Raw genomic sequence first — 26560 nt, forward strand, 5'->3', positions numbered from 1 at the left:
AGAGCCTGGTTTAACAGCCTCCAGATTAAGAAACCATATTTTCTCCCCAGGCTTTAAATAAGCTCGCTACACCCAGTTCTGAGCTCCCCTCTCTACGACAGCGGGGCAAGGGCCAGAATCCAGCTCTCCTGAAGCATCACGTTCATTCCTGTGGCGTCACCACAGCCCTTTCTGCAGGATTCCCTCCTGTTTCCTGCACCTCCTGCCCAAGGCATTCTGCTTTCTCCACAGCTGATGCTCATGGAATGGCCTTCCCTCCCAACTCCCCCAACACGGACTCCTTTTGCATTAAGAACCCTGCAAATTACGCCTGGAAGGGCCTCCTTTCGGAAGTAGCCCAGAGCAAGCAGGGCTGCAGGAGACCCCAGCAAACTCTCATGCCCCAGGGGAAATAAATGTTGTGGGCCGGGGGTGGGGTGGGGGGATGCTCGAATCCTGGGGTCCTCCACATGGAGAGCAGGGTGCGGTCCATGGGACAAAGAGTGGCCATCCAGCTTTCCCAGCCAGATGCTAAAAAACCTTCTGCCCTTACATCTTCCTCTTTCTCATGGATAGGCTAAGGCCCGGGGACCGGATCCAGCCCAATCGCCCTCTAAATCCAGCCTGCGGACGGTCTGGGAATCAGTGTGTTTTTACATGAGTAGAATGTGTCCTTTTATTTAAAATGCATCTCTGGGTTATTTGTGGGGCACAGGAATTTGTTCATATAATTTTTTTTTAAATCTAGTCCAGCCCCCCACAAGGTCTGAGGGACAGGGGACGGGCCCCCTGCTGAAAAAGTGTGGGGATTTTTTTGATTAAAAAAAAGTCTTTATTGAAATTAATTAATCTCAATACAGATTTAACTTCAAACACACACATACAATACATTCTTAAATTAGTTTAACTTAGAATGTTAATTTAACCTTCTAATTTCACTGGGGGGGGGGGGAGAGAAAAAGTTTGCTGACCCCTGGTCTTACTCCTGGTGGCTGCCCAGTCCCCCTCTCAAGCCCAGCCTTCATTTCCTTATTGGCCTCTGCATAAGCACACATGGAAGACACCTGGGGTTGCATCCAAAGAGACTTCCGCTTCCTCCTCTCCCCAACCCATATATGCCCCCAAAATCAGCTCCCAATGGTCCCTCAACAGTCCAGAGCTTATTTTGAGAGGCGGGGGGAGGCGGGAAGAGAGGGAGAGGAAGTCCCTTGCACCAGTGAAGCTGAAGCACTGAACTGTGTCCAGGGTTCAAGGGGTTTGCCAGGAGTAACAGACTTTGTGAGGCATGCCACTGAACACCAGGCTACCACAGCAACTCCCAACCTAGTGTACTCCAGGTGCTGGTGGATATGAGCTCCCATCATCCCTGGCCATGATGGGTGGGGTTAATGGGAGCTGTAGTCCAACAACATCAGGAGGGCACCAGGTTGGGGAAGGCATGTCTACCATAGGACACTCAAAGCCACAGAGAACCTCAGGGCTCCCCTGGCAACTTTCCATGACTCTCAAGGGGAAGGCAGCTTAAGCCTTTGGAGAATCTGTGCCCCAGAGCTGCCACCCTTTGCTGTGTTTTCCTTTAAGCCCCTTCAAAGTCTTGTCAAAGCAACTTTGGTATGAGCAAAGACTGATAATTAACTCTGAGTGCAAAGCAGTGGCTCCCTACACAGAAGGAAGAGGACTGCAGCCCTGTCGATTCCCCTCTAACATGCGGCTAAGACACCCAGTCAGCTTTTCAACGTTGGGAGAAAGTGCTGGCATGGATTTCAGCAGCAGCACCACCTCAAAGCATGTCCCCTCCGCCGTGGGTCTGGCAGACAAGCAGACATTCACAGACAGCTTTGCTGAGCTTCACATCGTCTGCAGGAGGGAAGGCCGAAGCAGCTGTGAGCGCTGGTGGGTTGGGAAGCCATGCCCGCTCGTGGCGCAGTGAGTTCAAGAAGCCGCCTGCCAGGAGCACATTCTGAATGATTCCCCCCTCCCTCAGCTAATCAGCTACTGAAAGAAGAGCTCCCTCCGTCCTGCCAGGCGCAGCACACTCTCCCCCCGCCACCCACCTCCTGGTCAGCTGCACCATGAAGGAGGGAAGTGGGCTTGGAACAGCCGCTGGCTCGCGGAGGAGCACTCAACGCGCCGTCATTCATTATCCACCGACATATGGAATAGTCATTGTGGGAGGAAGCAGAACCAAACAAGAGCCCCAAACTGCTTCCTCCCAGCGAGGCCTTGACAGCCTCTCCAGCTCCCGGCCATTCATCTCCGGGCAGCTGAAGGGGCGGGAGGGAGGGACGCTCCGTCTGCCCAGCAAGCAAGCAAGCAAGCAAGTGCGGCACACACAGGCAGTGCTGGGGGGGGGGGCAGGGAGGGGAAGGAGTGCAAGAGCAAGGGGGCCAGGGATTTCCCCAGCTCCAGCCCTCCGCCTGACGGGGACATAGCTGCACAGGCGGCACCTCTGCTCTCCCCACTGTGCAGCAGCCACCTCGGCAGCCAAGCGGGGGTGCAGTGGGAGACGGTCCCAGGCGCTGCTGCGAGGAGGCAAGGCGAGCAGAGCTGCCTTATCCGGGACGGCCTAGCCAGGCCACGCCAGGAAACCAATTTATTTTGTTGTGTCTCTTCCCAGAACACACGGTAGAGAAGGAGTTGGGCGGCACGCCAGGCCCAACGCCGGCGGCTGCCAACTGAGCAGGAGCTCAGTAGGAGGAAGTTTAGTCTGTGCTCAGCGCAGGGGCAGCCGTGTGGGCCTCCCTCCGCTGCTTGCTAGTCTTCACTACACAAAGCCACGCAGGCCAGGAGGGCGGCGAAGATGGGGTGGCGTAGAGGGGAGAAGCACCAGCGCTTGCAGAGGGGGCAGGCAGGTGAACAAGAGCTGAGCCACAACACTGCTAGCACGGCAGTCATGCTCCGGAAAGGAAGCAGAATCATCCCTTCCCACCCCATTCTCTCTGCTAAGGAAGCCCAGTTCTGCTGCCAACAAGGCAACTCAGCAATTTGCACACTTTCACTGCCTTCTGCTCACCTTGCTACCTCTATGATGCAGACAGGAACCAGGTTTGCAAATAATCAGGAAGGGAAACAGGGCTATGCCAGGAGGAAAGGGCATGGAAAAGAGGGATACTGGGTCTGTAGGCAGGACTGAAGAACCAAGAGTTGTGAACACCCCCTGGATCCCTTCCCCTCGGCCCCAAGTTTGGAAACTGCAAGAGATCAGAGGACAGTTCTGCACCAGATCCCAAACTGCATACCTATGTGTACAATCACAGATGTGGATAACACACTTCGTCCCAGCCAGGCCCTGGGCCAAGGCTCCTGGGGCCAGCCTCCTGTCCCCACAGGACGCTGCCCGGCCGGGCCAAACCTCACAAGCCAGGCACATCCAGGGGGGGAGGGGAAAGGGCTGCACCCAACTGCTGCCTCTGGAAAAGGCACCTCTTCTGGCAGGACACCTTCTGCCTTGCAAGCCTTGGCATTGCCCAGCAAAGAGCAAAGACCCATTGCCAGCTCTCCTCGCTGCTGCTTTGGCTGGTAACACTTAGTGGCACAGCTGCAAGAACAATCATCCAGCTGGACAGAATTGCCTTGGGAAGGAGACAAACTGCAAACCTAGAAGGGCTTCTCTTTTTAAATCCATGAGCTCATAGCAAAACATCTCCACTTGCCGTTCCATTTGGAAATGGGTAGAGGAATGTGCCCAGACAGAAAGCCCCGGGCAGGGCAGATCCGAAAGGGGAAGGCTGGGGAAACCAAGAGGAAAGATGGCGGAGCAGAGGAAAGGAAGCAGAGCTCCTCCGTAGGAGTGCGCGCGCACTCCTTCCACTCATTCTCCCCACGCCTCCGTTCTATGCCCATCCCCAAAGGAGGACTTTGCCAAGCCTGCAGCTGCGCAGGACAGGCGCCAAGCCACTCACAATCTGACACTTGCCAGGCTGAGTCACGCTACGGGTTCAGCAAGCCCAGCATCCTGTTTCCAGTGGGGGCCAGTCCCATTTCCCCCCGCAGGAGACAGAGGGGTAAGTGAGTGGGTTGTGTGGTGAAGCTCATCCTTTGCTTCCATCCCTGGGTTTTTACGCCCATTTTATTATCCTCAGTGTGATCATCAAGCTTTTCTTCTGAATGCAGGCTGGAAGACTCCAGAGCAGGGATTGTCACACTTCTAAGTTCCAACCTATCAGGAGTACAAAGCTCTTTGCTACACCTGAGTTTTTCAGTTTGTGTGCTTAGGCTCTTTGAAACAACCTTCTGGGCTCCCAGTCCTCATGCCTGAAGATAGAGGGACTTTAATTACCCGAAGCTTTGCGTCTCTAACCAGAAGCACTGGGGACACTGGCCTTGCCAATCTAGAGTTCAAGGGAGCAAGCTTGTGCCTCGGGGTTACAATGCACAGCGAGAAGCGCACGTCCTGGGCACAGGAAGCAGCAGCATCCAGACTCTTCTGGAGGAGAGATAAATGCAATTACAGAAAGAGAGGGAGGCAGGAACAAAGCCACTGGAAGCCTCTCTGATGTCAACAGGTTCTGAATCAGTGCTCCCCTCAATGGGGCCCTGAAATAGGACCAGCTGGGGAGGGAGAGACCTTGGATTCAGACATGAAAGAGCTGTGTCCCTGGGTAATGCTCGAGACATTACACAAGCGTGCGTTTTGTATGGCCATATATTTCATTACGCTCTCAATCTCTATTCCAGACCCGGCACTTCCGCAGCTCCCGCTCCAGACCAGGTGGGCTTCTAGTCTGTGGATGCCCTGAACGCATGACTCTGCTGGGTCAGAAAGGCAAGCAGGGATTTCATTCCTTGGGATGCCAAGTCCAGGTCCAAGCCCCCTGCTCTCTTGTGGCCTCACCCACTCAGACTCCCCAAATAATCATCTCACTCAGACAACACCATATGCAAGCAGCACTCCTCTGCGTCACCCTGGGCAGCTGGCTCTGACTGACTAAAAGCTACACGAGAATTGGAGCGGGAAGCCTGTCCCAAGTCTTTCCCAACTGGCTGCTGATTCAAATAGCCTCTCTCAAAGTGACAGGAAGACCCTCCAGAATGCACTCCTTACCATCCAGCTCTTGGGTATTAGTAAACACCATCAGGTCCTTCTCTGGATCGACAACATTCACAAACCTGCCCCCCCCCCCGATGTCCCTCATTTCCTGCTTCACAGAAGACGAACCCAGCCAGCTTTAAGCAAGTCTTCAAGGTGCTTCCGTTGCTTAGATTGGGACTACCCCATAGGGAATCTGATAGAGAGACCGGGTGGGAGAATGGGAACTGGAGGCAAGCAGTTGCAAATGCAGCCACACGCTTGCTAAAAAGGAATGACAGGCAGTGCTAATGCTGTTGTGGCAGGCATTGTGGGGAAGAGATCAGGCTGCTCGCTGGGAAAGCAGAACTGGAGAGAACCAATGGCAGGCTGGTGGGACAGGGGAATGGGGAGGGAGCTTTCCTGTCCTTCAGCCAGAAACTGAGAGAGTTCAAGGACTCGGGAGGTGACAGGAGGTTAGGAATGCTGACCCACATTCTGCTTGCTGAGAAGGAACTAACAAGTTATTCCACTGCATTACTCAGGGCAGATGTTTCCACAAGAATGACAAAGGCAGCAAGGAAACCCCTGTCTTCTTCAACTAAAATGCCAACAAATAGTTCAATTATGTCTTACAGAGCAGACTTTTGTAAAAACAAAACAAAAAAAGCCACCTCCTTGTGCTGATTCTGTCAAGGAGAAACAGCTGTGTCCATGTGACTCACCAGAGCTACATGACACTCAGGCCACAACAGTCAACCTGGAACAATTCTGCCCCAGTGTCTCAAACTCAGAGACCTCCCTATTTCCTTGCACGCTTCTGAACTTTCCACCCTTCTAGGAGCAGTATTTTCCCCTCCCGCTAGCTTTTTGTGCAGGCTAAATACACCACACAGAGCTCCTGCCTCTCTTCTGAGGTCTTTCTTTACAGTCTTCCCACTATTTTGCTCTGAACTGCCTAGAAACAGAGTGCCCAGAACTTGATTAGGCCCTTGGACATGATGATTTCTGCAGTTTATGGCTCAGGACCGCAACTTCTCAAGAACCACCTCTGCCCATGTGAACTGACCTGGTCCCCTGAAATCAGCATCTTTTGTGGAAGGTCTGAGGGTTGGCTCCCCGTTTGAGGAATGCTCTCCCCAAGGAGGCTTGCCTGGTACCTTTGTTACATCTCTTTAGGCACCAGGCAAAAACATTCTCCTCCTAGGCCCTTGGATAATTAAGCAATCTACGGCCTTTTAAACTGCGTGTGTGAGGAGGGGAGGTGTTGTTTTTGTTGGTCACAATGGTATGTATTTTTGTGTTTTTATATTGTAAACTGCCCTGTGATCCTTGGATGAAGGGCGGTATAGAAAGTTAATAATAATAAAGAATACAACTTTAAGAGGTCTTGGCAATTTGGAACAAGACCATCAAGGGCTCATTCGAAGTGCATTACCTATTGTAACCTCCAGACCCTTTTCTGCTGCGACGTCTATCCAATTGTCCTCTCTTCAGCGTTGTCAATATTTTCCTCACTTGTGTTTACCACCATTTACCTTCCTCATTCACCTGGAATTTAGTCCAGTTACTTAGCGTTCAACACTAAACCATCAGTTTTTTTTTCTTCCTCAGACCATGAGCCCAGAAAAATGCAGCCTCTCACATTTTGCCTGAGGAAAGGTAAACAATGGTCCTCCTCCTGCCTCAAATCCCACACACATCCTCTTGCAACTTTGCAGGCACAAGCCAACCTAATTGTCCCCCCTCCACCAGCCTTTTTCTCACTGCCCTGGAGCCACCCCATAATCCACCTCTCTGGGCCCTGTGTGTGACTAACAGCCTCATCCACTGCTCTTAAGCTTCTTGCAGGATGTCACGTCTCTCTCTCTCTCTCTCTCTCTCTCTCTCTCTCTCTCTCTCTCTCTCCTCACCCCAACACCACCAGTTCCTCTGTAAAGAGCAAACATCAGTGTAACCCATGCAGCCAAATGTCCATACGACAGAAAATTTGGGTCAGCAGTGGCTGAAAAAGCAAACAGGAAACACCAATACGCAAGGAGCCAACTCACTTTTTATTCAAAGAGCAGGAGACCTTGATTTGTTTAGCATCGCATAGGCTGCCCTGGCAAGCCATCACTGCCCACAGAGTAACACAGGAGACCACCTTACCTCCTCATCGGAGCTGTCTTCCACATATTCATTCTGCAAGAGTGGCTCCTCCTGTGGATTGTGTTCTGTGCCCTTGATCTTACGGTGCGATCGCACTTTCTTCTTGGAAACCTCTTCAGCCTGAAAGACAAGCAGGATGGCAGAAAGAGTTACCATGTACAGGCAACGAGAGGCTGTGTGTCTTACACAATTGCATGGGAGACCTCCCAAACTACACAAAATGGCCAGCAACGAACACTCAGTGTAGTGAGGGCCTTCCTCCCTCGGGCTATAGGCTAAGGTCTTCTACTACATAGATCCTGGCGCTCCCTCTCAACACATGAAAAAGAAATCGTTACAGTCCACAAAGTTGAGACCTGCAGCCACCCTCTCCCAGGAGAATCTCAGAATCGTAGATTTGGAAGGGTCATCTAGCCCAACCTCCTGCCACGCAGGAATCTCAGCTAAAGCATCCATGGAAGATGGCCATCAAAACTCTGATTAAAAACCACCACCTTCCAAGAGAGTCCACCACCTTCCAAGGGAGTTTGTTCCACTGTTGAACAACTCTTACAGTCAGACATTTTTTCCTGATGTTTAGTTGGAATCTCTTTCTTGTAACTTGACGCCATTGGTTTGAGTCCTACCCTCCGGAGCAGGAGAAAACAAACTTGCTCCCTCTTCCGTGTGACAGTCCCATGCGACAGATATTTGAGTATGGAGAAAGTGGACAGAGAAAAGTTTTATCCCTCTCTTATAACCCTAGAACTTCGCAGGCATTGAATCAAGTTGAATGTTCCAAGATTCAGGACAGATGAAACCAAGTGCTTATTCATGCAGCTCATAGCTAAACTGTGGGTCACTCGCCACCAACTTGGATGCCTTTAAGTGAGGATTAGACAGATTCATGAAAAAAAGGCTTTCAATGGCCACTAGTCGTGATGGAGGCTATTCTCTGCCTCCACAGATGGAGGGACCATGAAAGCGATGCTCCACCTCCACACCTGGGAGGCTGCTGAATTAATACCAGTTGCTGGAAACCACAGCGGGGAGAGGGCTCTTCTGCTCACGTCCTGCCTGCAGGCGTCTGTCTGTCTCCTGTCAGAACAGGATGCTGGACAAGACGGGCCACTGGTCTGATCCAGGACAGACAACAGAAAGCATTTCTTGGCAGAATGCAGAATGAATCCCCCAAGTTAGTTGTCAGAGGATGTCGTGATGGCCGTCTCCTTATGTAAAGTCAGGGAGGTAGATGGGCAATTCTGCATATAGGTCACCCTTCCTCAAGGTGGGAGCCCCCCACTGTTTTGGGCTACAAACCCCATCAGCCCCACCATCATCTGGTCATGCTGCCTAGGGCAGTTGAGAGTTGTAGTCCAAAGCAGCCAAAGGACACATACTGTGCAAACCCCAGGTGACACAGCAAGCAGTGCTCTCTATGCTTTGCGCATGGACAGAATGGAAACTTTCTGTACTTTAGATGGCTTGGCCTATCGGCAGCCATGAGCTAAGAGGCAGCAGGCGTCTGCAGATACAATAACAGCAGGAGAAGGCTCCTACTTTCTACGCCATGCTTGTGGGCTTCCTGAAGGCGTCTGCCTGGCCACTCCTGGCAATAAGAGGCTGGGCTAGATGGAACCACCGTAGTCTGGTCCATCAGGGCTCTTCTTAGGATCTGAGACAGGACAGGATCCAGCCCCAGCCAGATTCCAGCCCACGGGCCTGGCGTTCCAGACTGCACCTACGCCTTGGCCTGGCGTGCGGGTGGAGGCAGAACTGCACATCCTTCCCTGTTAAAGAGATTCACCCTCCTCCCCCGCTCAGAGGGGACCCAGCCTGGAGTGGGCTTTACTGGAGGATTTGACAGAATAATCAGAAAAGCAGCCCTACAAAGCACCCCTCCTGGGAGCAGTAAAATCTGCACAGTGTGCAACCCATAACACAGCCCTTTCTGCCCTCCTCTCTGACTTCCACCCTTCTGGCCAGGGAGAGAAAGTGGGGCTGGGGGCCTAGAAAGTACAGGGCCAACTAGAAGATGGGATTGCAGCAAAAACAAAGGCTTTATTAAAGTCTTTGAAAAAAGGAGATCGGAGGTAAGTTTTTTCCCAGGCTTTTGGCATTGAGAAGGTTTTGTCTGTCTCTCCCGCTCTCCCCCCCTAATTCTCCTTCCTCCCAACACTCCACGAGCTTGGAGAAGAGCCCCATGCTGCAGAAATGGGCCACTGGTGCAGCAAGCCACCCTGGCGACCTGCCAGGTCATGCCAAGGAGGCCCAGGGTCACTGCCAAGAGCACCCTGGCCCAGTTCCTCATCCCTTACAGGCACCAGAGCTGCTTCTCAGTACGCCTCCAGAACAAGACATGTGGAGCAATGATGCTGTGGAGACACCCACAAACCAAAGCGCCCCTAGAAGGACCAAGCTCCCCTTCCTGTAGCTGCGCTCATGTCCCTCTGGCAATCAGCTGGAAGAGAGCTAGGACAAGGCAGGCTGGTGCGGGTTCTTCACACAACACCACCCAGTGCTTCTCCTCTGGCAGAACGTTCCAAGGCTCACGTTTTTTTCTCATTTGTTCATTTTCAAGATGGAGGGGCAGTCTTGTGCCACCCTCCTGACTCAGGAGATGTAGGGTAGGGCTCTCAGCTTAGGTGAGATGAAGTGTAAGGTTCTCCCAAGCAGCTTTTATCAAGAGGCATATAAAAGAATTCCCTTGGTGACAGCTAGCCTGGATACATGCTGGGAACCATCCTTCTTGCACAGCAGTCTTGTTCTTGGATTTTTCTACAGCCACACTCTGCATTTTTGATAAATGGACACAAAACGGGGGGGTCTTGCTTCCTGCCCTGAGCAGTCAGTTCAGAGTCTCCTGCAGGAAGGTGGGCAAAGAGGCCACCAGAGGGCAGCATGCAACTCCAAAAGGAATGTGCAGGGGGGAGCAGGGGGCAGGGGAGACAGCCAGGAAAAGCAATCGGAAGGAGTAATTGCAGCAGCTGCGGCAGTCAGGGCTTCCGAGGTGAATAGGTCAGGCTGTGAGCCGCTGTGCCTGCATCTGCTGATTCAGCAATGCTTGTGGCCAGGTGAGAAGCACTGACTGGTGATGAAAACTCACCATGGAAGCCACTGAGACAGTTCTTGAACGGGTGGCACAAGGGCCTGTTCTGCAACTCTTCTCTGCTTTTCGGTAACCGTCTGTATGACTCCTTTAATCTGAAAACTGTGCTGCAATATTTATTACATTTGTACTGACCACCATGAAAACTCTTCTAACATGGCAAACACCTTTTCGTCAGAAGCCCTACAAGTGCTTCTTCAATTCTCTCTTTGGCACCTTGGGGCATCACCAAGGAAATCCAGGACTAGCAGGACTGAGCTCCTCTGTGCAGAGGATGCTGGTCCCATGCAACTCTCCAATGCCAACTGGAAGAGAACCAAGCTCCCTCCCTGCCAAGGTGAGGGGGATGCAAGTTCCTCTCTTCCTTACCACCCAGCTTTCTCGGAGGTCTGTGAAGTCGAGTGCCCTCTTCATTATTTGAAACTTGAATCCTACCCTTCCTTCAGGGAGCTAAGGCCAGCACACACATATTGCCTCTACAGTTCTAATTCTGTGTGAGATAGGTTAAGCTAAGACAAGGATGTGCCCAAGGCCAACCTTTGAGCTTCACAACAGAACAGCAATGGCACCCAGGCTCCTTAGGCCAGCAGCCTGTCGCCCAATGAACTACCCAGGCAAAAGCTGGCCACTGCGACTGAAGGCCTGCCAGAGTTTTCCAAAGATGAAACTGCCTTGCCTCCCGCTGTTTTGTGTCTGAACACTCCACAGAATTGTGCATGCTTGCAACTTAAGACAGCCTTCCAGGGACAAAGAATCATCTATTTATCACAAATTTATCCCTCCTGAGCCAGCAAAATCAAGGGAAGTTTCTTAAGCCCTGGGCGAAGCGTCTTCCTTTGCTTCCTCCACCTCTTCCTGCTCCTATGCACAAGAGAGGAGCTTCTGCCTTGAGGAAGGAGACCCACCAGTAACTATATAGAAGAATTCCCAACTTTGGAGCACGCGGCAGAGCTGCAGCACGCACAGGAGCTTTCCATCTCCACCGCCGGCTGATGGTTGTCTATTCCGTTCTACACGTTCAGGCTCCCCAGGATCCCTGCCAAGTTGACTGGCTGCCAAGCCCTGATGAATAAGGCTGATGACAGAAGCAGAGAGGCCTTGCGCGCATATATATATATATATATATATATATATATATATATATATATATGCAGGTTTTGGTGTCCTCGGGTGTCTTCCCGTGTAAAAGTTGGGGTGTCTAGGCGACGTTTCGACGAGGTCTCACTCGTCATCTTCAGCCTGAAGATGACGAGTGAGACCTCGTCGAAACGTCGCCTAGACACCCCAACTTTTACACGGGAAGACACCCGAGGACACCAAAACCTGCATTCCTGTACCCGTGAAAATCTACGAAAGCATATATATATATATATATATATATATGCATGCTATTATTTTTATTTACAATGCACAGAGCATCAGGCTCTTGACACCGAAGAAACAACTTACTGTCTAAAGCCAAGCCAGAGGGAAGGGAGCCCCACACGCCCAACAAAGCAGCTGCTCAGCTCAGCTGCAACAGGAAGGCCAGAGCATGAAAAGCACTGACATGTTCTCTTAGGCAAAACAGGTCGGATCATGGACAGCAGCAAAGCCTCACAGATCAACGGATCAGGGAGTCCTAATAGGAATGCAAATATGGGAATGCAAATATGCCAACCACACTAGGAGGCCTGTCGGAAACCAGTTACTCAAGTAAGCACGTCAATCCACATATTGAAAAGCTTGCCTAGTCAGCTCATCTCAAAAAGGAAAGGGTTCAGAAATGAGCCATCAAAATAATCAAGGGGGTGGATTGAGTCCCCTATGAATAAAAGTTGCTGTGTTTGGGACTTTTTAATTTTGAGAAAAGGTAAGGAGGGACGCAATAAGAAATTTAAAAGTTATGTCTGGGATAGAGGTAGTGGATAGAGAAAAGTTTTTCTCAAACACACACAACACTGGAACTCATGAGCGCGAAATGAAGCAGAACGTTGGAAGATTCAGCCCACATACAAGAATTTCCTTCCCGCCAATTGCCCAGCATTCTGTTCTCTCAGTGACCAGATCCCTGTGGCAAACCTGCAAGCAGGACATGAGTGCAACAGCACTCGGCCCACCTGCAGTTCCCAATATTAAGTGTATTAATAGGCCTACTGCCTCGGACAGCGGAGGTGGAACACAGTCATCATGTTGTTGTTTAGTCGTGTCCGACTCCTCGTGACCCCCTGGACCAGAGCACGCCAGGCCCTCCTGTCTTCCACTGCCTCCCTCATGCTGGTAGCTTTGAGAACACTGTCCAACCATCTTGTCCTCTGTTGTCCCCTTCTCCTTGTGCCCTCCATCTTTCCCAACATCAGGGGCTTTTCCAGGGAGTCTTCTCTTCTCATGAGGTGGCCAAAGTATTGGAGCCTCAGCTTCACGATCTGTCCTTCCAGTGAGCACTCAGGGCTGGTTTCCTTGAGAATGGAGAGGTTGGATCTTCTTGCAGTCCATGGGACTCTCAAGAGACTCCTCCAGCACCAGAATTCAAAAGCATCCATTCTTCGGCGATCAACCTTTATGGTCCAGCTCTCACTTCCATACATCACTACTGGGAAAACCATGGCTTGAACTATACGGACCTTTGTTGGCAAGGTGATGTCTCTGCTTTTTAAGATGCTGTCTAGGTTTGTCATTGCTTTTCTCCCAAGAAGCAGGCGTCTCTTAATTTTGTGGCTGCTGTCACCATCTGCAGTGATCATGGAGCCCAAGAAAGTAAAATCTCTCACTGCCTCCATTTCTTCATGGATCACTTTCTTCATGGATCACTTCATGGATCACTCCCTACATGGATCACTGCCTTGCCATGGCAAAGGGGCTTGAATAACTCAAAGAAGCTATGAACTATGCCGAGCAGGGCAACCAAGATGAACAGGTCATAGTGGAGAGTTTTGACCAAACGTGATCCACCTGGAGGAGGAACCGGCAAGCCACTCCAGTATCCCTGCCAAGAAAACTCCATGGACAAAGACAGTCATCATGGCTAGTAGCTATTGGGGATGGCAATATTTATTTATATCCCACCTTTTCCCCAGAACCGGGACTAAAGGTAGCTTTAAAAAATCAAAACACCATGGATAAAACATGAAGTTGAAAACATTTAAATGGCAATTGTCAATTCTCCTTTAGGTATCTGCATGATTATGTCAGGGGGGAAATTCCCCTCAGTATATCCTTACTAAGAATAAAACATCCCTGCTCTTCCCTAGGGAAGCACATTTTATATTCAGTGGGAGAAAAGCTCATCCAGGTTGCAACAGAGTTCTTTCACTGAGGATGTCTCTCTCTCTCTCTCTGCACATGCATATAAATTTGTTAGCTTTGTAATTTATTTAAAGCCTTTTATTTTGCTTTTAAGGAAGATACCTTGCAATGTGATAATTATATGGGTCCAGAAAATTTTGATCTGGAAAACGCCCAGGGCATATTAGGATAATTTGCATCGATAATATTTTAGTTCATATTGGGATATTTTCTGATGCCCTCTAGAGAGTAATCTAATTTAGCACATTTATTTTACTTGTATTTAGTAAGCAAAACTAAAAAAGATACCCCATGTTAAACATTTTGTACCAATACAATACACGTATTTGATCTAAAATATGCAAGAAGAGAAATTAAAGCATACTTATTGAGATTTAAATGTTATGTTTAAAAAAAAAATATGGCAGAGAAGTTGAGCCCCTCCCTTGCCACCTCTCTGACAGGTCCTTGAGACTGTCCACAAGCCGCACCCCTTACCAGCCCTCCCCTGCACCCTCTTGAGGTGCTGTTGCATGGCTGGAACACGTCCTTGAATGTGCTAATGCCTCTTCCTGGCCTGGATGGAGGTGTGTGCACTTTCCTTTACTTTTGCATGGCTAGAACATACAAAGCTAAGTCACTTTCTTTGCTTCACCCACAATTAACATGTGACCGCTGGAAGGCTGCCTATGAGGGAATGAGGACCTTGAGCTGAAATTTCCGCACCCTGAAACTGTTCTTAACCTGAGGTACCACTTTAGCTAATGGGGTCTCTCGCTGCCGCCGTAGCATGATTTCTGTTCTCATCCTGAAGCAAAGTTCTTAACCCGAGGTACTATTTCTGGGCTAGCGGAGTCTGTAACCTGAAGCATCTGTAACCTGAAGCATCTGTAACCCAAGGTACCACTGTAGTCCCATTTGCACAATGGCTCTTCCTCATCCTCCCTCCTGCAGCCTCCATGCACCCTGAGAATACACTTTCTGGAGCAATTTTGGGGGTGCACAAGGAGAAAGGGAAAAGGGGAACTTCTGCTGCATAAGTGAAACTCCGCTTGCACAGCTTGGCATACAATCACCTGAAAAACATGAATTACAACTTTGAAGCTGCTGAGCTTGTCTAACATTGTATGTGCACCTGAACTTCTTAAACGGGAAACTTCCCAAGGAAAACCAACTTCACTGCAAAATGACAGGCATGACATACGAACTGAAGGGATAGCTCAGATGGCAGAGCACAAGGCTCCTAATCTCAGGGTTGTGGGTTTGAGTCCCACTTGGGGCAAAGATTCTTACCTTGCAGGAGTTGGACTAAATGACCCTTGCAAGTCCCTTCCAACTCTATAATTCTATGAAATGCAATGTATGTGTAGAACAGTGACAGGATGACAACCTCACCTCTGAAGTGTTGCCACTGAAAGAATACAGTCATACCTCGGGTTACAGACGCTCCAGGTTGTGTTTTTTCAGGTTAGTACTGGAAAGTAGAAACCAGGAAGTACTGGAACGGGTTACTTCTGGGTTTCGGGGGTTGCACATCCACAGAAGTGCTAAATTGTGCTTTGCGCATAAGCGCCGAATCACAACCCGAGCGTGCGCAGACGAACGGGTTGCGAACGGGTTGCGAACGTGCATCCTGCACAAATCACGTTCGCAACCCGAGTGTCCACTGTATGTGATTTCTTTGTCCAGAACCTCCCTCCTGAAAAGCTACATGAAAAGAATCACCTAAAGACACAGTGCCATAGATGCAGAACTCTGGAGTATTCTATACTTACAAGCATATTTTCAGGGGGCAAGACGCCTTCTGACTTTTCCTCGACTCCACTGTCATGGTCTTCCTCCTCATCCTCTGTGATGCTGTCACTTCCAGAATCCTCTAGTCCAGAGAATACACTTTCATCACTGTCTGTCAGATCATCACTTTGCCCTTCTTGCTCCTCAAGGGGAAGGATGCTGAAGAGAGGCTGCCAGAAGGAAACAGAAAGCATTAGAAGAGTGTACTAGCAGGGGTGTCAAATCCCTATATTGTAAGCCACCCTGTGATCTTTGGATGAAAAGCAGCATGGAAATTTAATAAATCATCATCACCACCCCCTTGTAGGCCAAAAGGTTCTCCCAAACAACGCTACAAGCATCACTTGTGATGTCAATAGGCTGCACAGACAATCACTAATTACCGTCCTTCCAATAATTGCCTTGGGCACCAGAAATTTATACTCTGCCATTCAGATATAACTCTTGTCTTCAACAACCCACCCACCCACCCACCCACCCAACAATGCTAGACCCAGTTCTTGCTGAGACAATTTTACCCAGCTTCCAGCATCGCTACCCAGTTTTCAGTCCAGACTTAAAAATGGAAAGTGTAATGGTGGTGGTCAACAACAGGTTTAAAGACTCTCTCAAGGCAAATCTAAAAAAATGTAGTATAAGCACCAACAATTGGGAAACACTAGCCTGCAACCGCTCCAAGTGGAGAACAGCCTTTTCCAAAGGTATTATGGGCTTTGAAAACACTCAAACTCAGGACGCAAGGGAGAAACGTGCTAAGAGGAAGGCATGCTTGGCAAATCCACAGTGATCAACTCCCACCAATGTCCCCACTGCGGAAGGACGTGTGGATCCAGAATTGGCTCCACAGTAACTTACGGACTCACTGTTAAAACCGTGTTTATGGAAGACAATCTTACTCGGCTATAAGTGATTGCCAAAGAAAAAGGTCCAGTTTTGCTTGATGTAAAGAATAAAGGAGGCTGATCGCCGAAGAATTAATGCTTTTGAATTCTGGTGCTGGAGGAGACTCTTGAGAGTCCCAGGGACTGCAAGAAGATCCAACCGATCCATTCTGAAGGAAATCAGCCCTGAGTGCTCACTGGAAGGACAGATCCTGAAGCTGAGGCTCCAAGTCTTTGGCCACCTCATGAGAAGAGAAGACTCCCTGAAGAAGACCCTGATGTTGGGAAAGATGGAGGGCGCAAGGAGAAGGGGACGGTAGAGGACGAGATGGTGGGACAGTGTTCTCGAAGAGACCAGCATGAGTTTGACCAAACTGCGGGAGGCAGTGGAAGACAGAAGTGCCTGGCGTGCTCTGGTCCAGGGGGTCACAAAGAGGCGGACACGACGAAACGACTAAATAACAACAACAATGACTGGCTTCATTCCCAAAAATAATTCGTTTTTATTTTTTTAGTAATGGCGATGAGATTGGTGCCAAGTGCCCAGAGAGCCCTTTCGCCTCTTGATAAGCCAGATACTGCTGCTCATCGGGAGCTCTCGGGGCACCATCCTCATCCCCAGATTTCTATGGTGCCTTTCATCTGAGGACCACATGGTGATTTACAACAGGACACGCGAAGGTGCCTCACCCCACACCTCATGCCCCTGGCCCACCTGATCTAGCACTGCCCACTCTGACTGGCAGCCGCCCCCCAGGATCTTGCCCCCATTCTGGGGGCTGCCCGCCATGGCTCTCCAGGCGCTTCTCGGGGCTCCACCTGCCAGAGGGAGAGCGGGGCAAGGGCTGAGGCAGGCCTGGGTTCGAATCCTCCACGGGGCCACGTGAAGCTCAGGGGGCGTGGCCTGGGGGGCTCAGCCCGACCGACCTGCCTCGCGGGGCTGTTGTTCTGGAATGAGGAAGGGGCGGGCCAGGTCCCTGGCCCCTGAGGGCCCAGCAACTCCCGGAGGGCCTTCCCGGCCCCCTTTTTCTCCCGGGGGTCTCGCGCGGGGAAGGGGCTGCCCCTCTTCGCCTCCCCCAGCCCCCCCCCCCCGGAGCGGGGCCTCGGCCCTCCGCCCGTCCCGGCCCTCACCCGGCGGCTGCTGCTGCTGCCTCCGCCGCCGCCTCGGCTGCTCCCTTCTCCCCCGGCGGCCTTCATGCCTCACGTCCCCGCCGCGTGCGCTCGCCGCTCCAGCTGCCGGCAAGTGCGCAGGCGCGCCGGGAAGGAGCACGCCCCGCCCCTCCTCGCTCGCTCGCGTCGCCGCGCGGCCTTCGCCTCCAAGCCGAGCGCGGTTGCCCTTCGGCTCCCTCCGGGCGGGCGGGCGGGCGGGGTCGCCGTCTCTCCCTCAGCGATAAGATTCGAATACCGGCGGGGAAAGCGGGTCTGAGGGGAGAGGTCAGAGGTGAAGCCGTGACGTCAGCACACGCGCGCCGGGCTGCATCTCAGCTCCGCGCATGTGCCCTACAGGCCCGAGCTGCAAAAAAAAAAAAATCGCGCCTACTGCGCAGGCGCCACGATGGCGTAAGTCTATGGTCGCAGCAATGGATTCGAAGGGACCTCGATGCGCATAGACACACGAATGTAGACGTGCAAATCGAGCTCAGCTTCCGGGCTGACTTTGGACCTCTTTTCCTCCGAAGTGAGAGCTGTCCGTAGAGAAAGCTGCTCGTTACAGGGGGTTATTTAAATTAGTTTTTTAACATATCATTTCCAACAATCACATAACATAACTTCTTATCTGTTTTAGACTTCTATCAACACCTCTGATTTTCCGTTTTTTATCACTTATTCTGCATTTCTTAATATATCTATCACTCTTAATTCACCTCATTGTCTTTCTTGTAATATTTCATATAATTCTCCTTACAAAACTTCTTACTGTCCTACTAGTGTAATCTGTTCATTACTATTACTTTTCAAATAGTTTGCATATTTACTCCAGTCTTCTAAGAATCTCTGATCCCGCAGGTTTCGAATCCTTCCAGTTAATTCTGCATAGTCCATCAGTTTCATCTGCCTTCTCCCATCGTTGGTAATTCTTCTTGTTTCCATTTTGGTGCCAATAATATTCTTGCTGCCGTCACAGCAGCTTCGGCTGGGGAGGGTGGGATATAAATAAAAATTTATTATTATTATTATTATTATTATTATTATTACTATTATTTCCACCACATCCGCTGTCAGAACCGGGATGGTGGACTAGATGGGCCATTGGCCTGATCCAGCAGACTCTTCCCCTGTTCTTAAACAACAGAAAACTACAAGACTTCAGCAACAGGCAGCTGTCACTCCAAACCCCCCCCCCCTTCTCAATGAAAGCTAGCAGCAAAAAGAAAAGCTCTCCTTTCCCTTTGTGTGACTGCTGTCAATCATTGAAACACACGGCACAGTTATATGCAAAGTAATGAAGCACAAGGTTAGTGCATGGAATATTGGTCGTAATTTGGACAATGAGGGAAACACTCAATTTAGTACTCAGATCAGTGACTCCTAGCAGGGCTGGCTCAACATGCTGGAATCTGAGGCAAACCACAAAATGCTTCCCCACGCCTGTCTGTGAAGAAGGGTAGCTGTGTTGGTCTGCTGTAGTTGAAACAAAATAAAAATAAAAAATCCTTCCAGTAGCACCTTAGAGACCAACTAAATTTGTTATTGGTATGAGCTTTCGTGTGCATGCACACCTCTTCAGATACCATGCGCATGCACATGAAAGCTCATACCAGTAACAAACTTAGTTGGTCTCTAAGGTGCTACTGGAAGGAATTTTTTTATTGTGAAGAAGGGGTAAGTGAAGATCTACATCAGGCTCAAGCAGGGAATAAACTTCTACATTGGGAACAAGGGTGGGAGGAGACCTATTGGCCAAGAGGCCACTGTAGAGGCAGCATGCCGGGCAGATTGGGCCTCCAAGGAGAGCACCACAGGATCTGCTGTCCACTGCCTCACTTTGCCTCATGGGTGGGTTGGCCAATGGAGGCCATGCTCTGTCTACATGAGAAAGCAACACTGCTGAGAATACCAGTTGCGGGGAACAAGAGTGTGCTGTTGTGCTCAAATTTTGCTTGCAGCTTCCCTAAGGGCAGGAATGTCCAAAGTCCGTTTCAGGGGCCTAATCCGGCCTGCTGGTTGGTTTAATCCAGCCGCTGTGGCAGTTTATTCCCTAGGTTAAAATCCTAAAAAAACCTCAACACCTTCAACCCTAAAAAAAGGTCAACAAGTTCAGTTGGCCCTTTGGTCAGCCCCTCTGGCCCTTCACTTCATCAAATATGGCTCACTTTGAAAAAAGTTTGGACACCACTCCCATAGGGGTATCTGGTTGGCCAATGTGAGTACAGCACCAGAGGATCGTATGAATTGGGTGGAATCCCAATGGTCACCTAGTCCAACCCTCTGCAATACCGGATGCTGGACTAGTTGGGCCGTTGGTCTGATCCAGAAGGCGGTTTTTATCTTTCCTGAAAACTACAGGGGAGGGTTCTTTGTTTGTATGGGGTGAGTGCAGCAGCAAATGCACACCAGCTTCATCCACACCACACCTATAACCTGCTGCGTTAACAATGGACTACATTACACGGTTGTCGTAACCATCCCCACCCCACCTCCAACACTCCTTCCTCCCAACATCTGTAATATTAAAGGTGGAGCCAGAGGGGGGGGGATTTTAAGAGCTAGGAACAAGTTTGACGCATTAGCCAGGCAGAATGGCTGGCAGGTGGCCGAGTAAAAGAAAGGTCATGGGGCCTGGACTGGAAGCGCTGCAGATGTTCTGCAAATTGTCTGAAAGGATTATATACCTGCTATGCATAGGAAACTAAATTGTCCTGTGTATATGATGCTAATGATATTTTGTGAGCCATTGTATGTATAAAAGTAAGCAAATGTTTATTTAAATATTTTGAATACCACTCTTCAGCCAAGGAACTGTCGCCGGAAATCACCCCCCTCCATTTGTCATGTGTATTACACAAGCACCACACTCACACGTACACGCATCTCCCCTCCCCAACCCTAGAGATGTCCCTTTAGAGGGTCACCTCCCAAAAGCCTTCCGTAAATAAGGAAGCGCTAGCCTGACGGCTTTCCACTCTAGCGCTCCGCATCGCCCTATTCTTAACATGAGTAGACCGGGCGACCGAACTCTGGGTCACTCGATTGCCGCTCCAACCAATCAGCATTAGCGAACAGCGCCCCTGGTGGCGGCTGCGCTGGTACTGCAGCCGGCATTCGCTGTTTCCCTGTTTGACAGCTCACTGATACAACGTTTCCGAATTCACTCAACCATGACTGATCCAATCAAGAGCTTGCTACATTGTTTCCTGAACTTGGGGTTGGTTTGAACTTCAAAGTCTTCGCCGTTTTATATTCGCTAAAAATCAACCGTACGTTGGATTTTCATCGGACCACTTTTATTTTACTGCATATCTCTAGGACTATCAAAGGGGGGTGACCTGATGCTGGGCAACCATAATCTCTCGACCGAGCGGTCGCGTACTCAGCGATTCCTCTCGGTTGACGTGACTACCTTGATAGCCATCGTGATGGGTCCAGACAGGAGGCTATCAAGGACACAATAAAGCTGCACCTTTTAGTGTATTCCACACGGACTCACACAAAGGACACTGACCGGATTCCCCTCAGGGGGCAGGAAACTTCGCCCTTCTCCTTTTGTTCTTAAAATTGACTCATGTGGGGAGGGGAGAGGAGGCTCCGGCCAGGTGTCAGGACACTCGGATTACCTGTGTAGCCCCTCCTCGACTCCTCCTAATTTTAATGTAATCATGATGTAGATGTGATGTAATTCTGGGGGTGTAGCTTGAGGGATTAGCAACTAATAAAAGTTAGGGTCTTCTTTTGTTCGGGGCTTCCATCTTGCTTCACCTCGTGGGCGGTGGGAGTCCTGTCGCGACAGTCTTTTTCTTAAATAAAGACCGAGCCTACTGGCTGCTGTTTTGCTCTGAATTGCTCTGGTCGGTGTCTTCATTTGTCCAAGAGAGCCCTCGGACTTTCCTGTAACAGTTTTGGCGACCGTGCTCAGGGACACTTGGTTCTCCTGCAAAGGTGAGAGGGGAGATAGAGGGGATCGGGCGCCACTGGGCAACTTTGCCCGGGGATCCTTTTTCCTCTCCCTGCCTCCTCTTTGCGGGCGGTAATCAATCGTCACCAGAAGCCCAACCAGAGAGAGCAAAGGCGAGGTAAAGCCGGCCAAGGAAAAGGATCCCGGGATCTGCGAGGGACATCAACGGACGTGAGTATGGTTCGGAAGAAAATACATTGGGAGGAGGGTGGAAAGTAACATCTCCACAACAGCCAGAATCTTTCTCTCTATTTCCAACGTTACACCTAAATCTCGAATCTCCCTTTCTCTTTCTCTCCCCGTTTTTCCTCTCGGAGTGTGGCCAGGGAAAACGTGAGGCTTATTGTTTTTTTTTTGACGCCCTCTTTCGGAGTCGGCCAGAGGCGTCCCCTACGAATCTCTCTCTCCTTTTCTCCCCCGTTTTTCCTCTCGGAGCGTGGCCGGGAAAAACGTGTTGCTTATTGTTTCTCTGACGTCCTCTCTCGGAGTCGTCCAGAGGCGTCCGTACGAACCTTTCTTTACTGTCCCTATTTATGCAAATGAAGCCGCCCCTCCTGCACGGCGACCTTTGTTAGGGATGACCCGTGTACGTGAGAACGCAAGGTCATTTGCTTCCTTTCAAAACTTTGTTTTTCTCGGGTCCTGATCTGGCACTGCGCTGCGCAGGCGTTCAGTAAAGAATCCGAACTTAGTCCAAAGGCTAGGCAGGAGGCTGTTGTGGAGGGTAGAGGGGAGGTTCACAATTGGGGCCCCACACTAGGGTTAGTCTTGTAAACAGCGCTGAGGTTTAGGTTTTTCCGGGCAGAGAGACCCGTGGTTTAGGTTTTTCCGGGCAGAGAGACCCGTGGTTTAGGTTTTCCGGGCAGAGAGACCCGTGGTTCAGGTTTTTCCGGGCAGAGAGACCCGTGGTTTAGGTTTTCAGTTCAAGTTTGAGATCTCCAGGGATTAGTTCGCGATTTATGAATGAGAGAAATTTGTGTTGGTTAAGGATACTTTGGTTACTGAAGGAATCTTCTCTTCCATTTTCTCTTTCTTTCTCCCCCCCCTTGTCCGTTCTCCTTGTGTGTGTGTGTGTTCACCCCCACTGTCTTTAACGAACTTCGTTAACGGAAATAGATAAATAAATAATAGTTAAATAGTAAAGGAAAATGGGAGCTCAAGCTACCAAGCAGTCAAACTGGACTCCTCCCAGTGACAAGGCTTCCGCGGAGCCTTTCCGCTCCAGGGAGGACTCTGATACCCCTCTTCAATTCGTCCTCCTAAACTGGAAAGGACTGAAGGGAAGAAAAGGACTCTCAAAGTCCAAGCTAAAGGACCTTTGCAATATCTCGTGGGTCGCTTTTACCCACCACCTAGAGCCAGCCTCCAGATGGCCACCCCACGGCTCCTTTAATCTCGTAAAGATACAAGCTCTTAAATCCTACCTGGCTGACGAGAGGCCCCAACAGCTATACTATTTAAACACCTTCGTCGAAGCCTGCGAATTATTTCAACGGCAGCAAGCTCAAATTGCCCATCAAATGGCCGTCCTAAAACCAATTGGACCCCCCCCCCCATATGATGAGATAAGAGCCCAGGAGGAACAGTTGGATAGGTCCCTCGTTCCTTTCTACTACCCCGAACCACGAGCCCCCCCCGCCGCCAGGACCCGGGGCAGGAGACAGATCAGGAGCTGGTGGAGGGGGCACGGGACCGAGAGAAGTCGTAGCAAATCCACCCGCCGCGGCCCCTTCCCAAAACACGGGACTGAGGGAAGACACAGCGACCTCACCCGCTGCTGCCCCTTCTCAAAGCTTACCAAATACGTTGCCGTCCAACCCTTCTTCAAGTACACTTAATCTGGAAGAAGGCCAAGTAAACTTGGATCTTGGGCCATTACTCAACGGACAACTTCTAAACGGAAGCAGAGAGGGACCCGTCTCCAGTAGGACTAGGAACAGGGATAATCTGCAGATCGGGGAAATAGAAGGTGCCTTCCCTCTGCGGGCATTACCTATACCCCCAGCCAGGGCGGGAGACCCACCCCGCATGGTTTTTACTCATCAGCCCTTCCTTACTTCGGACTTAATGAATTGGTCCGACAAGATGCCTTCCTTACGAGACGACCCAGACAAATGCCACCGCCAGGTGGCCACCATTTTCTCCACTCACAACCCTACCTGGGCAGATGTGCATATGTTGCTTGGGGCCCTATTCAATGAGGCAGAAAAGAGAGAAATACTAGCAAAGGCGGGAGAAGCCCTAACCCGAGAGGGCTACCAACCAAATCGTCCCGCCTCAATGACCCCACTAACTGCTCAGACATTAATTAACGACACTGACTGGGACTATAATACCAACCAGGGAGTATGGGGTCTAAATTTTTTTTAAAAGGCCATTCTAGATGGTATTAAAGCTGCGGGACAGCGAACCGTAAATTGGACCAAAGTCCAAGCCGTCCTCCAAGGGCCTGATGAGCATCCCTCCGACTACTACTCAATACTAGTTTCTGCTATTAAGACCTGGGGTGGGATAGATCCAGAAAGCCCACAGCATGAGGTGATAGTCAAAGGATTCTTCAAAGATCAGGCCAATGCCGACATCCGGAAAGCATTAAACTCTCATCTTGGATACGATGGAAAAACTATAAACGAAATCCTTTCCATCGCAAAGTCCGTATTTAACTCAAGAGATGAACGGAAGAGGAAGGATCTAAAACCCGACTCTCCCCGGGTGTTAGCCTATGCAGCCGGAGTCCCTACACCCAAAGAGAAATTTAAGCTAGGAAGACCAGATTTACCTGACGACCGTGTCTGCTTCCACTGTGATGAAGTAGGGCACATAAAAAGATACTGCCCTCTTCTGACAGGAGCCAGGAGAGCAGAGTATAGGAATCCGAAGCCATACAGGTCAGAGTACAGGGAAACCACCTATCCCAGACCTAGGGAGCCTTCCTCCCCACACGAACCAAGCCGACACCAAGCGCAAACACAACCCTACTCAGCACCCTCACAACTACGGCCTCGGAACCCACCTCACGACGTCACAAATCCCTTTAAACACGGTAACCGTCCCGCGAACCCAACTCATGAAATGGTGATGGAGGAATACCAAGAACATTGACAATTAGAAGCAGATCCCGCCTCTTTCTCTTTTCTTTATCCCGTCCTACAACTATCCTCTTCCAACCCAATCTGCACAATGCAAATCGACGGACAGTCCTACGATTGCCTTTTGGACACGGGAGCCACTTACTCCACTCTCACCAATAGCCATTTGACCCCCGGGGAAGAAACCAGAACCGTAATGGGACTGGATGGAATCCCTCGGAACTGCCCTCTCTCCAGACCTGCAAAGGTTTCTGTCGGACCGCTGTCTGTTAAACATACTTTCTTATTGACATCTAGCCCCGTCAATCTCTTGGGGAGGGATCTGCTCTGTAAATTAAACGCCACCATACAATGTGGCCAAGAAGGCATTTACTTACATATGCCAAATGAATCCATCTTCAGTTTCCAAGGAGTCCTACAGGAAGCCCATACCACCACAATTGATCTTCCGCCCGAATTGCTAAAAGGTGTCTCCCCCTCCTTATGGGGAACCGAGTCAACCTCCGTCGGACTCTTAAAGTCCGCAGTGCCAGTCAAGATTAACTACAGAAAGGATCTACCCTTCCCATGTACTAAGCAATACCCCCTTCCTCCAGACGCAATAGACGGACTGGCCCCGATGATTGATGAATTCCTGAGGATGGGAGTTTTAGTCCCATGCGCCTCTCCCTGCAACACCCCTCTACTTCCCGTCAAAAGGCCCAATACAAATCCCGTCAAGTGGCGTCTTGTCCAGGATCTCAGGCTCGTCAATTCTTTTGTTATTCCCCGACACGCGGTAGTCGCCAACCCACACCACCTCCTAAGCACCATCCCGGAAGGAACTGTGGTCTACTCTGTCATAGATCTATGCTCTGCCTTCTTCAGCATCCCCGTAGACCCAGAAAGCCAATTCCTCTTTGCTTTCACCTGGCAGACAGGGCAGTTAACCTGGACTCGACTGCCCCAAGGATATGTAGAGTCTCCAGCAATCTTCTCATCTATATTACACCAAGATCTATCAGACGTGACTGCGGTCCTCTCCTGCTCTCGGACTCCCAGATTATAGACTACCTTTTTCTCTATTTGTGCATGAGAATAAGGGAGTAGCTTCAGGCGTCCTTACACAACCCTTCCAAGGGAAGAATAGGCCTGTCGCTTATTACCGCCTTCAACTAGACACCACCGTACTAGGAAATGTAGGATGCCTTAGAGCCGTGGCAGCCGCAGCCCTGCTCCTAGAGAAGGCACAAGAAACTGTCCTAGGACACGACCTAACTGTCAACGTCCCCCATGCTGTTGCTACTCTCCTTAGCCTGCAAGGATGTCAACGTTTTACGATACAACGATTAAATAGATACGAGGCCATCCTTCTCAGTCCTTCAAACGTCACCATAAAAAGAGTAAATTCGCTCAACCCTGCAACCCTTCTGCCCCTCCCTGACGACAGCACCCCACATCACGACTGCTCTCAAATAGTCCGCCATGTAGAGAAACCACGAGAAGATCTTGATTACCTCCCTTTAACTGAACCAGATCTCATCTTGTATACTGACGGGAGCTCCAAGGTTATAGGAGGGGAACGGAAAAGTGGATATGCCATAGTCACCGATAGCGAGACCCTAGAGGCACGACCGATCAATGCAAAATATAGTGCACAAGCGGCAGAACTTATCGCCTTGATCAGAGCTTGTGAATTAGGAGCAGGACGAAGGATCACTATCTACACCGATTCGAAGTATTGTTTCGGGTTGGTGCATGCTACCGGGCAAATCTGGTTACAGAGAGGTTTCTTGACTACAGCAGGAACGCAAATTGCACACGCCTCCCTAGTACAGCGCCTCATGAACTCAATACACCTTCCTGCAGCTATTGCAGTGGTACATTGCAAAGCACATACGAAAGGCAGGGACCCAGTCTCTAGAGGGAACCAACGGGCTGACAGCGTGGCCCAGGAGGCAGCCCTTCAGCCCCCTTCCGCAGACAATGAGTTCCAGGGACCACAAGTCTTATCAGACGTGGATTTTGCAGAAATGTACAAAACTGCGACCCCAGAGGAGATTAAAGGATGGAAAGAACAAGGGGCCCACTTAGAAAATGACGTTTGGTATTTCCCGGACAAAAGACTCATAATGCCCAGACTATGGGTACCCAAACACTTGAGAATCCTGCACCAACGTACCCACTGGGGCAGAGACAAACTTATAGACACAA

At 50.3% G+C, this 26560-nt stretch overlaps 1 protein-coding gene across 3 annotated transcripts in view; it reads right to left on the reverse strand.

The window, feature by feature from the left end:
- BOP1 (BOP1 ribosomal biogenesis factor) overlaps positions 1 to 17651 on the reverse strand; it is a 67414-nt gene extending 49763 nt beyond the window's left edge. Inside the window, exons 1-4 of one of the 3 annotated variants that reach the window (XM_083749152.1) lie at positions 17297 to 17398; positions 17097 to 17142; positions 15266 to 15454; positions 7139 to 7258 (exon numbers count right to left, since the gene is read on the reverse strand). In XM_083749152.1, the coding sequence (XP_083605278.1) occupies positions 7139 to 7258; positions 15266 to 15271 (126 nt within the window). In that variant the 5' untranslated portion in view covers positions 15272 to 15454; positions 17097 to 17142; positions 17297 to 17398. Of the gene's footprint in view, positions 1 to 7138; positions 7259 to 15265; positions 15705 to 17096; positions 17143 to 17296 lie in introns of those variants that run through there. The other 2 variants (XM_083749153.1, XM_083749151.1) reach the window with 2 other exon arrangements.
- Positions 17652 to 26560: the final 8909 nt, after the last annotated feature.

Source organism: Podarcis gaigeae (assembly GCF_964106915.1).
Source record: "Podarcis gaigeae genome assembly, chromosome: 7".
Lineage (NCBI taxonomy): Eukaryota > Metazoa > Chordata > Lepidosauria > Squamata > Lacertidae > Podarcis > Podarcis gaigeae.